A 17,768-nucleotide genomic window follows, 5' to 3' on the forward strand; every position below is an offset into this window, starting at 1 on the left:
TGAGCTACCACGGGCCACATCCGAGCAGAAGGGAAGAGGCTCTCTCAATGTCTCCGTATGTGGTGTACTTGAGGTTTAATCATTTCCCTCTTTCTACTAAAGCAGATGGAGAACCTCGAAAGCTCCACTCGCCTCATTCTCATGGGAGGGAGTGGTTCTACTCTCAGGCCAGGGAGAAGGACAGTTTGGTTTTCCGTGCGTGCGTGCTGGATGCCTGTTCAAGGACACGCCCTTTTGAGAAATGTCCACATAACACACGCGGTTACAAATGCTCAACTGCTCAATCTTCATGTAAACGTCTAAGCTCTTCATTTTGAAAGAATCCATTTTATTTGTTTTTCTTCTCTGAAAATGACCCAACAGTTGGACATACCTTTCCATAAACAGCCAAGAGAGATTAGGAGCAGCTTTTGCCCATAAGAGGCTTATCCACTTTAATGAACCCAGTAGCTAAGGAGGACAGTTAGAGTCTTAGGCTTTCCTTCTCTCTCTCTGTCTTTTTGTAATTATTGTCATCTAGGAAAAAAAAACTGGAGATAATGATACTTAAGTAGAATCCTAATTTACCCTTGAGTTTTTGCTCAAGGGCTTCTCTACTCTTAAAGGAAGAGCCCTTTGGGGAAAGGGGCAGGACAGGAGTTTTCAGAAAGATCGGAATTACTGATGTGCAGGGAGACTTGAAGAATTCACATATTTAATAGTGGCAGGCCAACCTGAGTAATAAAATATAGATGCAGTAGCTTCCCAGGTTCCTCCCGGGCAGAGAACATGCTTTCTGCACACCACTGTACAGGACAGAAAATAGTCTCCGGCTTTTCTTGTTCTTTGCTTAAATGAGGGCCCAATATTAAAAGAAAATCCTTATGACGATACAGATTTTCTTTTTGTTCCTTGCAATATGGTTCCAGACACACTGGAGGAGGATGGCTTCGTTGGATCACACCACTTAGCCGAAGAGTGATTTTCAATGACAGCGCCTATTACCTGGAGGGAGTCAGATGCTCTCATACGGCAACCAGGCGATCGTTCTCTTCTTCTTAGCCACACTGGAAAGCTCAGCGAACATTAGTCATGACTCAAGTGGACCCTAATGTCAACTGAACCTCAGCATCAAAGGGTACCATGGTGGAGGGAGTCATGTTTCATCAACACTAAATAAACACATGGTAAAGTATGCATAAATATTCTTTATATAAACATGACACAACATTAAATAGTTCAGGTACAGACACACCACTGAGAACACATCCACTGATGTCAAAGTTGGCTGTAAACACCACCTCACACTGAATACAAAAGCAGCTTTGGCCCCAGCTCTGGGTTCACAACATGGATGGATGCCCTGCACAAGGGAAGGGTTCTCCACAGCCCTCCCACCCCCCACCCCCCAGTCCCCACACAGTCCCAGCAGAAGGAAAAGAAGGAACCCAACAATACAGCAGCCAGGAGAACGAGAGTAGCAGACCCCTCCCCCAGAGAAAACATGGTACACTTGGGGCAATTCAAAGGATAATGCAAAATTCGGTTGTCACGATGGAAAGAAATCAATTTTGAAGCAATACTTTTTCAAGTGCAATTCTTTCTTCAGAGGACACGTGGCTTCCTAGACACCAACCATTCCTGGGTGAAGGTTATACAGTGATGACCAGAAGGTCCTGGCTCCTGCTGTTTGACAGAATGTAAGCTCTACTGTCTTTCAGAAGGTGCCAGGTAGCAGGAAGTGAAAAACGGTATGTCCCATCAGCCCCTGGCGCAGCATTTCTTTTGCTTTCTCATGTAAATGTAAATATATTGCTGTATGTGACATTCAAAAGTGACTCTAGGATTGAGTTTCAAGCAGTTACTATCCCAGAAAATTTTTTTTGAAACATTCAGATTTAGACAACTGAATTCAAACACGTACACAAGTTCATTCTTTTGAGCTTGGAGGGACCCTGGCTTAGCTCTATCAACAGTATGTGCTCAGAGTCCAGTCAAGACGTGGTGCTGACTGACCCTCGAGACTGTCCGTCTAGCACAGTCTCTTGGATTGCTGAGAAGTTCTGGCTTGTCTGTGCTGGATGTTATTCTTCAGGGTAGTTTGTGGAAAATAGCTCTGGTGTCAGAAACCCAAACCAAACCACAACATTAAGCTGGCCTTATTTCACTTTCATATCATATTAGGATCCTAGAGATTTTCAGTTACCGAAGTCCTGAAAGCATATATGGTAGGAACATTTTGCCAGTTCAGTGTTCCCCATCCTGTTATATACACTAGGTGTGTGCGTGCAGAACTCACACATATTTAGGTATGCATGTATTCATATACAATTTTATTTGTATGAAACTTGAACTGCACAAAACAGTACTTTGCAAGAACCAAGAGTCAAATCCACAAATAGAATTTAACAACACACCAAAAGAGGATGGAAGCTGATCGGGACAAGAGGTGTCAGCTTTGCAATGTACAAAAGAACTCAGAACCACAGATTTTTCAAGCCTTTCGTGCTCCACATGGGGTCTGGGTAGACACTTTAGGACCCTTGGGAAGAACACATAGCAATTACTGCAGGGAGGCTCACCAGTGATTCCAGAGCTAATAGGAATTAAAAAGACCCAGGCAAACCAATTCCAGGGGTACTTGCTTCGAGACAATTTTTTTTTTCTCTTTAAGAAAAAAAAAAAAAACACTTAAGAGTCTATTTCAGAATACATCTCTTTATATTCAGCAGTATGTTTTTTTTTTCTCTCTCTTTTTTTCCTGCTGAATTAGCATTGGACCAAAACCAGTTATTCAATGGATCAGTAAACAGGTAGCTTCTCTCCTGCGTGGCTGATAAAAATCTCTTTTATCACCAGCAGGAATGGCCTCCCACCTGTGCCAGACTCCTGCTAGGCTATGTGGGCTGATGTGCGTGCGGTCACTGCTATTGATAAACCCTCTTTCTACAAGGCCTGCTCGGGCACTCGCTTGTGAAAAATGACTGACTGTCTTTGCTGGTACTGCTGTTTGCGCCTCTTCCTCTTGTCACACTGGCACAAGAGAAGCATCTTGAAGGTGGTTCTGAATGTTTTGTTGCACAGGGCATAGCACACGGGGTTCACGGTACTGTTGATATAGCACAGCCAGTACCCCAGATTCCAATAGGTTTTGGGTATGCAGCTGTCACAGAAGGTGTTCACCAGGACCATGATGTTGTAGGGGGTCCACGTGATGATGAAGGCCAGCAAGATGGCACTGAGGGTCTGGGCCGCCTTCTTCTCCTTGATGAGCGACATCCTTTTCCGCTTGGTGATCTGACTTCTGGTCTTCAGAGCAAACCTCTTAGCCAGTGTGGCTTCCTTGAAGGACAGAGGTAGAGTGGCCGTGGTCTTGTCCACAGAGGAGTTGGTGTCGGAGGTCTTGGCTGTGTCCACGGCAGGCTCTAACTGGATGGGAAGCTTGGAGAAGTCCTTCTGACAGTTGTCACCGTCATCCAGGCTCTTCTGGGCCTGAAGCTTGTTGGCATTTCTCTCCCCATCAGCAGTTCCCAGGTCCTCATCTGGCACCTGCAGGTTGTCTGAGGAAGGTAGCTGGGTAGAATTGAGGATGGTGCTGTGACCCGGAAGCTTGAGCACAATAGAGTAGATGGCTCTGGTCTCTGAGCCAATATCCTCTTCATCGGAGGAAGCCGAGTTCTCCAGGGAGGCAGCAGCGTCATTGTTATTCCAGCTGTCACTGCTGCTGTGGTCTTGGTCCATCTGCTCAGCACTGGGCTTCCAGCTCTTGGTTGTGAACCAGAAGTGACAGCGGCCGTGACAGCTCCTGGATGAATGTCTCATACTCTGCTGTTGTAGTTCGTAGCTGCTGCAGCTTCGAGAACTACCCGTGGGGTGGACAAAGTTTTCTGCCTCAGCTTCCGTCCCAGAGGCCTGTAGCCCAGCCAGCTCTTTGGTACGTTTTTCAGTTTCCTTATAGATCCTCCAGTATAAAATTGTCATGATGGTGACAGGCATGTAAAAGGCAGCAATCGCCGTGCCGAAGGTAATGGTGGGTTCACTCAGGAATTGAATGAAACATTCTCCTGGGGGCACAGTTCTCTTCCCTACAAAGTACTGCCAGAACAAGATGGCAGGGGCCCACAGGACAAAGGAGATGACCCAAGCCAGACCAATCATCACACCGGCTCGTTTTGTTGTTCTTTTGGCTCTGTAGGTGAGTGGCCTTGTGATGGAAAAGTACCTGTCAAAGCTGATGACCAGCAGATTCATGACAGAAGCATTGCTGGCCACATAGTCAATGGAAAGCCAGAGGTCACAGGCCAAGTTCCCCAGTGCCCAGCGGTTCATAATGATGTAGGTGGTGAACAGGTTCATGGAAATGACCCCGATGATCAGATCTGCACAGGCCAGGCTTAAGAGGAAGTAGTTGTTGACTGTCTTCAACTGTTTGTTGACCTTAAAGGCCACGATGACAAGGATGTTGCCAATGATGGTCACTAAGGCCAGGAAGCCTGTTAAGAACGCTATGAAGACCACTTGCCAGATGGTGTGACCCCCGAGAGGGTCGCTGGAGGTGTCGTTTGAGGAGAAATTCCCAGTCGCTTGTGAAATGTTGTAGCTGCCCAAGTGAGTGACTGTCCCCAAGGGCAGCCCTGCCTCGGAGGGACTGTGCACCCAGGAAGAGCTGATGTTGGGAAACAAAGGCGAGGTGGTACTGTTACTCTGTAAGGTCATTGTGACTCTCTGACATAGTCTGGGGAAAAAGAGAAAAGATGGAGTTAGGAAAGATCTTTGTTCTGTTTGGCATGTTCTTTGGGTAGCTTACATTTTTTCATATAGACGTTCTTTTAAAAATTAAATGTGTTCTTTGACAGTTCCATATAATGCACCCTAACCACCGTCAACCCCAGTTCCTCTCAATTCCCTCCCACTCCTGTCTACCTATCCCTGCATCCCCTCAAGTCTTTTTTACATTCCTGTCTGCAGTTTCAGGTTGAGGGAGGGTCTCAATCTGCAACCCAAGCAGGTCTGGAACTCCCTCTTCAGCCCTCAACCCTGTGGCCTCTCTGCCTCAGCATCCAGAGCTGGAGGAAGGCGTGCACTACCCTTGGCTTTGTATTCTACAGTTGGAATGTGTGTTACAAGACGCCGAATCAAAGCAGCTGAACATGATCAAGCTAACTCTCTCACGTGAAGGGCACGAGTCAAGGGCACGCAGGGATTGCTTTGTTCAAGGCGGAATAATTAGCAAAGGATTTGAACTTTGGGCTTTCCCTCGCATTTGTATGCACATTTCACGGAATGCTGAACCCAGACAAAACAGAGCGCCTACTTCCGTGATTTACTCACTTCTCTCCTCACCAGGGAGAAATGTCAGACGCTTATATGGCAATCACTCAGCCATAGTGTTACCTTCATTCTACTTGGTAAGTGAGTGTGAGTTATTTGGACCTGATGGTGAGTTTTATCCACCTGATAAAATGATGAACATAAGAAACTTGAAGGTGATATCAGCTATTCAAGCCTCACTGGAATGGTCTAAACCAACTCAACGCAAGGGAGAAAACTGCGGCTGTCATTTCCCATGATACTTACTGCCTCTTTATTTTTATTCTTATTTATTTAGAAACAGGGCCTTATATAGCCCAGGGTGGTCTCAAACATACTTAGTAGTCAAGGAAGACCGTGAATTCTTTTTTTTTTTTTTCATTCTTTTTTTTACATTGATATCCATAGCAACTTTTAGGGGCCCTTGACACTGTGGCATTGCTCATGGGAACGGATCATGGTCTAGTGTCTCGTTTTCTTGTCTTATGATGGCCACAGTGTTTTCGTTACAAATAAACATAATTATCCAGAAATCCCGAGGCTTCCTGTCTGTCTTCTTCCATCTTTTCTTGTTAACAGGTGACGTGGTGGTTGTCACTCTTTCAGCTATTCTTTTGTGTCCAGCCTGATCCTCTCCCAGCATGTTTTGAGACCGGCATTTGCCACCTGGCTCCGAGTCTTTGACCACAGTAATGGACTTGGTACATATTCAAACAGAGGATCAATTTGGTGAGTTCATGTGGATGCTGGAAAGAGAGTAAGTCTGTCATCTTTGGGGATGCTGGGTTCTCTTCACCACCTTTGTATCTGTGTGCAAAATCTGAGTGTAAGGAAAGGCAGAGGAACGATGGGAGTAGGAGCAAGATGGGATGACATTCTACAAAACAGATACAGCCTGAGGACTGTCCTTTCTTTTCTTTTCTTTTTTTCTTTTTAATTATACTTTATTTACTTTGTTTCCCCCCTCTAGTTCCCTTCCTCCTCCCCTCCCAATCCCTCCCTTCCTTCCCCTTCTCCACACACTCCCTTCCCCAAGTCTTTCAACACTATACAAAGCTATTCCTAAATCAATAGAACCACTTTAACCTTAGTTATATAACAAAAAAGCTCCCTTTGTTTCTGGGGCTATTGAAGGAAGGCTTTGATTCCCACAAGTAACGGTTCTTGATTAATCTATTTAGATAAAGTGAACATTCTAGATTAGTTCAGATGTCTAATATAATTTAAAGTTAATAAAATTTATAGTTAATAAAAATTTTTGTTAAAACAAGTGGATTTGAGCTGCTTTTCTCATTCATGTCATACTCTGCAGTAACAGGGATGTAAATCTGTGTCACTATAGAAACCATTTACTCTCTTAATAGGTTATGAATGTCAACTATACAGAAATAAATTTTTTTAAATTTTTTTATTACATTTATTTATTAACTTATCTTTTTGTACGTGACATCTGTGTTGTGGGTACATAAGCCATGGTACATGGGTGGGAGTCAGAGGACAATTTTGGGTGCTGGAGAATCTAACACAGGTCATCAAGCTTGGTAGCAAGTGTTTTTATGTGCTGATCCATCACACTGGCTTTTGATATTGGTCTTTACAATGTAAAAACAATGACTGGAAGTAAAAAAAAAAAAAAGTCATTTGGTCGTATCGTCAGCGTATCTCATTAAAACCACTTCTGGATACAAGCTGCTGTGCTCGGTCTGCGGAATCCAAAAGTCACCGCCTCTGAGAGTGAAGACATGAATAACACATTTTTTTTTTTTTAAAGATCAGAAAGTCACGCAGGCGCTAGGAAATTCCTCCCTGTGGACATTCATATCATATTGTATGCATTCAAAAACAACTGGACTTGTTCAGCTGACCAATGGTATGAAAGAGAGTAAGAAGTTTGGAACCAAGACTCAGGTCAGTTATTTTCTTGTAGTGTCTTTCATCCTACTTGTCCACGAAGCACCACGGTCCTATCATCTCAATGTTTTCCTCTTAAACTAATTGGGAAATCTAAGTTACTTCCTGTTCCCCAGAAGTCTAAATTAATTCTATTTCTTTAATTTTTTTTTGCTAGATTAATTTCATATATGCACCACCTGTGTGCGTGGCATCCGTGGAGGTCAGAAGAGGGTATCAGATCCCCTGGAACTGAAGTCACAGATGCTTGTGAACCAACGCACAGATGCTGGGAATCAAACCCGTGTCCCATGCAAGAGCAACAAGTGCTCTTAACCACTGAGCCATTTCTTCCTCTAATTCTACTTCTATGGGGAGAACTTTGCAGCTTGCAACCAGGTTTTGAAGACCAGCTGCATAGTGTTTACTTTTTTTTTTTTTTTTTTTTTAGTATCTGGTATATATCATTTTCAGAGCTTGTTTTTGGGTCTCGGCTTTGGAGAAGAGTGTCTGTTTTCTGTCATAGTTCATTACAGCGCTCAACAGCTATATTATCATGAATGGAAAAATCACATCCGGCCATTAGGTGGCAAAGTTGACTCAGAGAACAGCTCCGGTGCTGGAAGATGCCTAAGCTGTCTGGGGGCTGCAGACTCAGAATTCAGCTTAGTTCAGTCATGCGGCTGGTTGGCGGAGGATATCAAACAGGGTGGACAGAGCTTTGCCATCAAACATGTCTTTAAAGGGAATCAAACTCGTGAACTTAGCCCTCATATTCATTTCAAGCTGTGAGGAGGAGAGACGTTCCCTAATATGGTACAATGGCTCTTGTTGTGAACAAAACATTTCCGAATGCCAAAAGTGGGATAAAATTCCACTTAAAAGGGAGAAAGCTTGTTTTTAAAAAGATGATGTATCAGACTGCCTCCCTGGTTGTGGCCTTTCATAAGCTTTTATTCAACCTGACAACAAAAATGTAAGATGCTTGGAAAAGGTCTCATATTCATATCGCTTAAGGCTTGGCATCAGAGGATGAAATAACACAGTTTTCCCTTAAAAACAAACATCTGAGTAGGATGATTATGGATCTCCATGAGCATGTTTCAGGCCTAAAACTTTTTTTTTATTAGCTTTTTTTTTTTTTTTAAAGAAATGTAATGAAGCAAAAAGCAAACACGAGTAGTTAAAAAAAGTCACTAAGACCCCTTTATCCAGAGACAGTGCACTATCCCCAGTGTGTTCTTGAAGGAGAGGAAACCTTTACAATGTAAGAGTTACTTTCTGGTTCTCCATATTCTGAAGGTCATTCAGCGTCATTTGCTGCAGCTGCTGTGCTTTTGGTGTGGAAGAGAAGAAGCCATCCGTTGAGAAAACGCCCCTTGATCTTACACAACTGTGGAAATAATTTTGCTTAAGATCTCCTAGAGGGTCGGGGGAAGGCTCAGTTGGTGAAGCAATGGCCACACAAAGATGAGGACCTGAGTTTGGATACCCTAGAATCCAAGTGAAAGGGAGCACCGTAGGACGTGTCTGTCAGCCCAGCTCTCCTGTGGGCAGATGCAAGGCAGTCAGGAGGAGAAGCTTCTAGGGAGAAGCTTGCTGGCCAGGTAGCTTATCATACCCAGTCACAGGACAACAGGGGACTCTGTTTCAAGCAAGGCAGAAGGTGGGGACGGAAACATGAGGTTGTCCTCTGACCTTCACATGCACCCTCTGCCGTGTGTGGGCCTGCACTCACACACACGAACAAGCATGCGTCCACAACCATACATAGAAAACACATATGCACAAATGAAAGGAGGAGGAGAAAAAATATCTCCTAGTGAAAAAAGAAATCCTTACAGTTTGGATTGGAACTTCGGGTTATGTCAACACGTGTCCAGCAAGCTCACCCAGGGAAGAACATTTATTTGGCCCATGCTTTATACTATCGCCATTAACAGGTTATGTTTCCCTAAAGGTCCCTCCTTACAATACCGTTAGCTAGACATGTTCCACACAGCTGATTTTCATCAAGACTCCCATTTGTTTGCACATCCCCCAATGAATACATCTTTGCACACCCAACTGTAACTTTGAAAAGAAAAAAAACCCAAATAAAACCCCCCAAAGCAGAAGCATGTAGACATAGAGCTGTAGAGGGAGCCAAAGCACCCGAGGTCAGATGTCCCCAGCCCTGGCCGGCCCTGGAGCCGTGTGACCTTACAGAAAAACGCAGAATTCAATACTCGAGGGTCAGATCAAAATGATAGGACACACCTGGCACACCCACCTGATCCATAGCTGTTTCTTAAAAATGGCTGGAGCGATGGCTCAGTGGTTAAGAGCACGGTCTGCTCTTCCAAAGGTCATGAGTTCAATTCCCAGCAACCACATGGTGGCTTACGACTGTCTATAATGTGAACTGATTCCCTCTTCTGGCAGGTGTAAATGCAGGTAGCACACTCATATACACAAAATAAATAAATCTTAAAAAATTTTTTAAAAAATTGGTAAGATTAGCTGAATGCTGCTTTCTGATTGGCTATGGAATGGGATTTTGCAGGATTTATACAAGCTTGCTTCTTGTTGAGTCTAAAGTGATGCTCCTTACTCCAGGAGGCCCTTTCCTTGGGGGAGATGTGACTGGAGCTGTTACTCCTGTCACGGCCTAGAAGCAAAGGATGCTGCAGACAGAGGACAAAGAGCTGTCTGGTTTTAAGCCTCATCGAGGCTGAGATGGACAAACCCTGGCCCAAACAGAGCTGAAAGGGGTTCAGAAAAATGTCACGGTACTCTGTTTTGCCAGGGGAAATGTGGAAAATATCCCAGCACTCGTTAATGTGGGCAGTGACAACGCTCTTCAAGAATCAGTCCATATTGGATGTAGGAGCAAACAAGTAACAGGACAGGAGCCTACCACAGAGGGTCTCTGAAAGACTCTTCCTAGCAGTGTATCAAAGCAGATATTAAGACTCATAACCAAACCTCCAGCAGGATGCAGGGAATCAAAAAAAGGGGGTGGGGAGTTAATACGACCCTGAGAGAACAGAAGTTCCACAAGGACCAAATATATCTGGGCACAGGGGTCTTTTATGAGACTGGTTCTCCAAACAAGGACCATGTATGGACGCAACCTAGAGCCCCTGCTCAGATGTAGCTCTTGGTAGCTCAGTATCCAAGTGGGTACCCTAATAAGGGGAACAGGGACTATTTCTGACACAAACTCAATGGTGGGCTCTTTGCCCCCCCCCCCCCCCCCGAGCAGCCTTGCTAGGCCACAGAGGAGGACAATGCAGCCAGTCCTGAAGACACCTGATAAACCAGTATCAGATGTAAGGGGAGGAGGTTCTCCCTTATCAGTGGACTTGAAAAGGGGCAGGGAGGAGATGAGGGGGGGGGGTGGGATTGAGAGGGAAAGAGGGAGTGGGATACAGCAGGGATACAAAAGTTAACAAACTGTAACTAATATTAAAAAAAATAAAAATTCAAAACAAAACAAAAAAGAATCAGTCCGTGGTGCGCAGGCAGATGTGCAATGTGCTTGCCTTACAAGCCCAAAGACCTGTGATGCATTCCCCAGGGCGTGCAAGCTGGGAGCGGTTACACGTTCTCAGCACCCCAGCACTGTGCAGGTGGCAGCCGTGGGCTTGCTGCAGTCTTGCTTTACCTCAATGAGCTCTAGGTCTTTGTGTGAAAAGAAAAAATAAGAAGTGGGCTAGGTGATATGGCTCATCAGGTAGAGGCACTTGCCGTGTAAACCCCATGACCTGAGTTGGAGTCCTGGATACCATGTAGAAGAGCCAGATACAGTGGTTTGCATCTGTAATCTCCACCCCAGCCCTCCCAAGGTGAGAACTGAGGTAGAGGAGCCAGGTGAATCAACAGGAAGCTATCATACAAGGACAGAAATAGGAGAGATGGGTCAGCAGTTAAGAGTCCCTGACACTCTTGCAGGGGACCAGGGTTCAACTCTCAGCACCAACATGGTGACTCACAACTGTCTGAAATTCCAGTTCTTTGGGATCCAGTGACTCTTCGGGACACTGGAGAGAGCCCGCACGGATAACCTGGTGCTCACTAACATATCTGGTGCATAGATATATGTGCAGACAAACACATACACATAAAATAGTGAAATTAAGAAAAAAAAAAAACAAGGAGGAAGTAAAGAAGTCTTGAAAAGTTATTCTCCGGTCTCTACCCGCACACTGAAGCACTTGTGCGCTCACCCACATGCACACACACTAAAACAAAAGAGAGGCCCAAGGTGGATAGCGCCTGAAGAATCATAGCTGAGTTGTGTGTGTGTGTGTGTGCGCACATACACACGAGCACTCACGTAGTCACAAACACACAACACATGCACACAGATGTCTGAACACACAAACACACATGCAGAGGGAGAGAGAGAGAGAGAGAGAGAGAGATTGTCTGTTCCCAAGGGCTCACTGCAAATGCAGAGCCCAGGACACCACACATGCAGGCTGGCTCCTCAGTCTATGCCCGACTTCTGCCCTACCAAGCACCTCAGTCATGAACAAACCAAAACTTTAAACAATATTTGTGTTTATAAAGCAGAAAGTAGGAACCCAGTCTTCTTGCTCTTGCCTCTCATTCTCAGTCCCCGGAGGCGACCACTGGCAACAGTTTACTTAATAAGTAAATATTTGTTAGAAGAATGGAGTGCCCTTCTACAATGCGGCCTTCTGCAGAATTACCCATGTGTATTTTAAGCACTTACTTCAGGCACTGCTGTACACATACGTATTAAGTCACTCGGTTCTTGCCTCCACGCTGTGAATTGAGTCAATTACTTAATCATCACACGAAGAGATGGAGGTATTGAGAAGTCTAGTGGCCTGGGCTGCACAGCTCCTAAGAGGCGGAATTCAGAGTTGGCTCAAGGGCTGGGGAGATAGCTCCACACTCAGCTGGTCATGTGCTTCCTGGGCAAACATGAAGAGCTGAATTCCATGCTCAGAATCCATGTAAAAAAGCTCAGCTTGGTGGTGTGTGCTTGCAATCCTTACACTGGGGAGGGGGAGACAGGTAACTTCCAGGGCCTTCTGGCCAACCAGTCCAGACTATTGGGCAAGCTCTTTGCCTGTGAGAGAACCTGTCTCAAAAAAACAAGGTAGAGAGCTCCTGAGGAATACTACTGAGGCTGTTGTCTGGCATGCATGTGTATACACCCACCCACCCAGCCACACCCACACCCACATACACTCACACACTCACACACACATTGATTCAAGGCAAATTCACCCTCAAATTTTCTCCTAACCACCCAACAGTGTTACATTCTCTAACTTTTCTCTTTCTCTCACTTAAGAGTATGTTACAAACGCTGTCCTTATTCAACGCAAATAAGCCTTAGTGTCACACATGTTCGGAAAGGAAGAAGGGACCTCCCAGGATCCAGTAGTTGGCACATCACGTCCTTGGCTCAAGTGGAATTTCCAGGGCAGCAGAGTGCATGAGATACTGTGTTTGCCGAAAACTCTTCTAAATGAAATGTTGCAGAGCTCAGCATCAGTGAGGCCAACACAAACCTCCAAAAGCCTTCCAAAAATAAAATAGCTGGTTTCCAGAACAACCTCTCCTCTCTGTTAGCTCTGTTACCCAGTTAGTAGGTGGAAGCCTAATGTATCAGGCCCTTGTGTGTAAATGAACCAGACACCACTTGTCTGCCCCATGTTTCACAACTGGGCAGTGGATCCGAGAAATGCACAGATATGAAAGGATTCAGTGAAGCAGATGACAGACCAGGAGCCTACAGCTGTATTCACTAAATACCAAGGGCTCTGGCAGACTTTGATTAAATTGTAAAGTGTAAATTAAATTCTCTAAACTTGATATGCAAGCATTAACGATGAGAGTTTTACCACTAAAAATACTATCTGTGGAAATGAGAGTAGAGAAATATGTGAGAATCGAAATAAAACAATAATAAAATGTATATTTTGGCAGGGCCTATGCCATTAAATATTAGAAAACAATGACCTCTTGTTTTGAATTTCCTGTATCAACTGGAAACTAGAGCTCACGCTAGTATGAATTCTGGCCCAGTGGGACTCAGAACAAAGAGGCAAGGAAGAAAGTTGAGCCAGTCAAACAAACAAACAAAAAACCAAAACATGAGAGGGATAAGTCTGAAAAAAAAATTAAGTACCAAGAGTGTGAAATCCATACAAATAGATTCATCCAGGTGGAAACCAGAAGAAATCCTAACATAAGCAAACAGAAAGTGGTAACTGCAGGTTGGATGCTGAGGTTTGGTGCCTAGAATTATCCTCAGAAGTCTCCATCAAACTGCACGTGTTCTGACTGACACACGGCTCAACTCCCTCCCCCCCCCCCCCCCGGGCTGTGCACAAGCATTCTGCCATGATAAATGTGTTTGTATAACATTTTCTTTCCTCCCCAGCATTCCATCAGGGAGAGGGATAAGGCGTGTGGGTCTACATGGAATAGGGAGTGTATGTGTTTCAGACCCAGACACACCAGTCTGCAAGCTTACAGTGTGCCCCTTCACCTTCTGAGGCCCGTCCCTCTCTCTCCTGAGACAAATACATGTAAAGCAGAGAATCCGGTGGCTTAGATGTGATGAAATCTCTGTCAAACGTTGGTAGGGACCACACCTTCATCAATATTTTATTGTTTTAGTCACTTCTTATATGTCCTCTGTGTGCAGGTGTATGTGTGTTTGTGTGTGCTCACTTACAGGTGTGCTTGCCAGTGGATGCGCATATGGAGGCCAGGATATCAGGTGCTTTCTTCGACCTGTTTGTTTGTTTGTTTGTTTAGAAGACAATGTCTTTCACTGAAATAGCTCCCAGCCCCCTTGCTGCAGGACAGCTTTAGGGTTACAGGAGTGTCCAGTCGTGCCTAGATTTCACATGAGTGCTGGGGATCTGGACCCAGGTCATCGTCTTGGGGAGCACAGGTGCCTCTTTCTAGCCTCCAAGACTGTGTTCTAACAAGTGTGGCATACATCAGATACTGCACACCACTGACGCACTGAAGGAGAGCGGCCAGTCTTCTGCGAAGGAACTGAATTCTATTTTTTGCAATGGGTAACTTGTAAACTAGAGTGATAAAGTCTTTACGATGTCAGATTCAGCGTGTCATATTGCATTTGAGGCTGTGCCATCACGTGCCGTGCCGTGTATCGCCTTGCACTTCTGGTTATAAAACATCACCCGGCTATAACAATCGATATTACCCACCACATGACGCCACTCAGCATGTACCACCTATATTCTTCAGACTTGTATCTCTGGATTGAAGCGTTTTATGCATGAGGAAACAAAGGCTCAGAGAGGCCAAGAAGCAGCTTGTCCAAGACACCTTTGTCTGGTTAAGGAGCAGTGGGTGGATGTGGACTGTGAGCACTGGACTCAGAAACTTCACTGTAACCCATCTCTGTGAATGAGCTGAGGAGGCCCATCCCGAACTGAGATTCCCACTCACCCTAACGCCTCTCTTCATCCCTGTGGACAGTTGATGGCTGCTGTGGTGAAGGGGGCAGGTTTCCCCAGTCTTGTGGCCCATAGTAGATTGCCCATGCTCCAGTGGATGGCGCCCTATACCCGTGTGCTCATGGGCAACACTAATTGGACTCAGTGGGATATAAAGAAGGAGGACTAGGAAGAGGAGGAGAAGACACAGACCGAAAAGGGGATGTGGAGGGGCCTACGAGGAGCTGGAGGGGTGCAGAGGGTCAGTGTGATCTAAATACATTGTATTCATGTATAAAATTATGAAAGAATGCTTAAAATAAACAAAACTCAAAACCTCCCTCTATCCCTTTAACATCTCCTCAAACAACAGGACCACGAGGTCCTTTTGCAGTCATTAATCAAGTGATTGCTTTCACCTTCGTACACTGCCAGCTTGAAGTCAGTGCTGATGTGGCTCTTTCTTCTGATGACTGAACCAGGAGAGGTGTTGCAAGAGAATTCAAAGCTAATGAGCCTCCCTGAGTTCCTTTAATTCTTATTTTAAAAATTATAAGTGCATACGAATTGTGTAGACTAACCTTGTGCTATTTCCATGCATGCCTGTACTGTGCACGGATAATTTCTGTCTGTTTCTCCTTCTGTTGGTGTTTGAGTTTAAACTGGACGAAAGCATTACCTGCCCTCTCATTTCTGCCACTGTGCTTCTGGTTCTCTGACCAGTCTGTAGTTTAAAACTGCCTATGCTCCTGTTAGGCGCAGGTGTCCAAGTTCAGCTCATCCCACCCAGGACCGACTGGGTAAACACTAACCCTTCGGAACACTAAATGAATGGACCAGCTTACAGCAAGCAGTTAGTTCCCTGTGGTTATGACAAAGGCCCCACTGTTTTGCCACACTGGCCAGCCTGGATGAATCAGTCTGCACCAGCAACTGGTAGCACTCAAGACTGAAAGTAAAAGGTTCCTCTGAGCCGGCTTTGTCAGGAAGCAGTGCTAAGATTGTGGCCTCACTTCCCTTCGTCCTGGCAAGTTGGCAAACCTGGGTGTGGGAAACCATTGAGGTTCAGGGAAGCTCATTAGTACAATACCTGGCTTCTTGGTGAAGACATTGATAAATGTGTCAGAACTGATGGCAGGCTACAGAAGTCTGCTGCACCCTGCCTATTTTTCACCATCATTCCTATTGACAAAGGAGTACTGGCCTCATCGCCTAAGTGTCTCCACGGACCATCTGGCACCTCATGTCAAGTATTCTTTTCAACCATGAAAGGTGGTCTCCCTTCTTTTCCTCTCCCTTCTTATCTCCCCCCGAAGCCCTGGTCATGTAACACAGGCCAGCCTCAAACTTACCATGTGGCCACGAATAGTTTTGAATTCTGGATCTCTTTGCCTCCACCTCCTAAATACTCAGATTATAGGTATATGCCACCATGCCCAGCTAAAACACACATTCTTCAAGAAAAGGTTTTTAATAAAATTTGTATTTCAGAATATTCCCACCAGGAGTAGATACAGACTTCGTGGAGACTGAAGCTTATGTAATTTTGCTGTCTGTTCTGTTAAGAAAATGCACACAAAATTATGAATATGAAATGTCATCACCGTCTTCTCTCTCAGGGGCCCTTTGCGGAGGCTTGAAGTTTTAGCTTTATTACCTGAACAGCAGATCTTTTCCCAAGTACCAGTATATAACTAGATGATCTAGTTATTGTTAAGAGACTGAAAGTTTTAAAAATAGGTGTGTGTGTAACGAAGAAACTAAGAGTATTTGAGTTCCTGAACTTAGAGGTAATGAAATTCTTTTCCAAAACATCTCAACAGACAGATGCAAACAGGATTCTGGATATTCTGATGCTGAGTGATGTGTAATGAATTCCGTGAATTAGGTTGCTGAGGGCTTAATTAACTTTTGAAATGGTTTGCGAAGCCACGGGTTCCAACTATATGCCATCAAATAATCATATCCAACTACAACAAAGGTAAGAGGAGAAAGGAGAGTGGGTTCTTTGCTAGCAAAGTGGCATCAATGTGGAGACACTGTGAAGGGGCCCAGTTGTAAACTAAGGGAGCACCAATGAACCCTGTCACACAAATAGGTGTTAAATGAAGATAAAGGGACAAATCAGCACAAGTAAATAATGTAAGTGGTCAGTTTTCCTAACAATGATAAAGAATACGTAAGAAGAGGTCACTGAGGAAAAAATCCTGTGTCAGGGGAGTGCTTTTGGAAGGTTACTGTATGTATCTAGAACCAGATAAAGCTCAAGGCCAAACTAGTCATGTTTCCTGGAACAAAATTAGCATATGGTTGTGAAAAATGTCCTCATATCCAGCTGCAAGTATCTACTCTGACTCCCAAAGAAAGAACAGAGTCATCCAACTTAACATTCTTAATTAGAGATCTGAAAGTAAATGCTAATGGAGTTCTCTTGAGACAATCAATCTGCAAGTAATGCCTGTGTGAGTGGGTGGGTGGGAACTGAACTTACAATTGCACAGCTTTTTTACGAAAACCTCTAGCCAGATGTTATACAATCCATGGCCACTGAAGGAAGAAGGTGCATAGATGACATTCAAATTGATTTCAGAAAATACTTAAATCAGATATGATAATGAGGCAGGGGTCCTGGGAAGCTGTCTCCATGGAAACATGTATTCCTTTCTTCCCTGGGATAGTTTAAATTAGAGTGCTTATCCGCCAGGGTTGGAGAGATCTGCCCAAAGGTAATATGGTCTCAAGAATATATGCCTTCCAACGGTGGCAACACTCCCTCTGCCGGCCAACCAGGGCTCCAGATTTGGTTTTGTGCAGCATACAACTTTCGTTCAGTACTTTTCTTCTCCTGTCACATCAAGGTTTGGTTATGAGAGAGACAGCAATTCAAGGCTTGGGCTGTGCCTCAGGCACCAGGAACCATTCCCATCTTCTTTGCTGTCACAAGCTTATCATCACCATGTGACTTCCAGTGTCTTGAAGTATTAATAACACATTGTAAAAAAATTAGGGGAGCAGCTTCCATGGTTATGGAACGCGGTTGGTCAATGAGAGAACTGAGAAATATCATTGAGGACATCTTCATTAGCAGCCTCTCGACGACGAACTAGTGAAGAGTCAGAAAGGTGTTTGTTTCCACTAGACAGATCA

The 17,768-nt window shown here is 44.7% G+C and overlaps 1 protein-coding gene across 5 annotated transcripts in view; it reads right to left on the reverse strand.

Annotated features, from left to right (window-relative positions):
* Nucleotides 1-1,167: 1,167 nt before the first annotated feature.
* The window catches only part of Chrm3 (cholinergic receptor muscarinic 3), a 450,464-nt gene continuing 433,863 nt past the window's right edge, over nt 1,168-17,768 (reverse strand). For all 5 annotated transcript variants that reach the window (XM_055603957.1, XM_055603959.1, XM_055603956.1 and 2 more), the window contains one exon: nt 1,168-4,714. In XM_055603957.1, coding sequence (XP_055459932.1) covers nt 2,926-4,695 — 1,770 coding nt within the window. In that variant the 5' untranslated portion in view covers nt 4,696-4,714 and the 3' untranslated portion in view covers nt 1,168-2,925. The remainder of the gene's footprint in view (nt 4,715-17,768) is intronic.

The sequence above is a fragment of the Psammomys obesus genome, unplaced genomic scaffold, assembly GCF_907164565.1.
Source record: "Psammomys obesus unplaced genomic scaffold, mPsaObe1.curated_primary_1811, whole genome shotgun sequence".
Classification (NCBI taxonomy): Eukaryota; Metazoa; Chordata; class Mammalia; order Rodentia; family Muridae; genus Psammomys; species Psammomys obesus.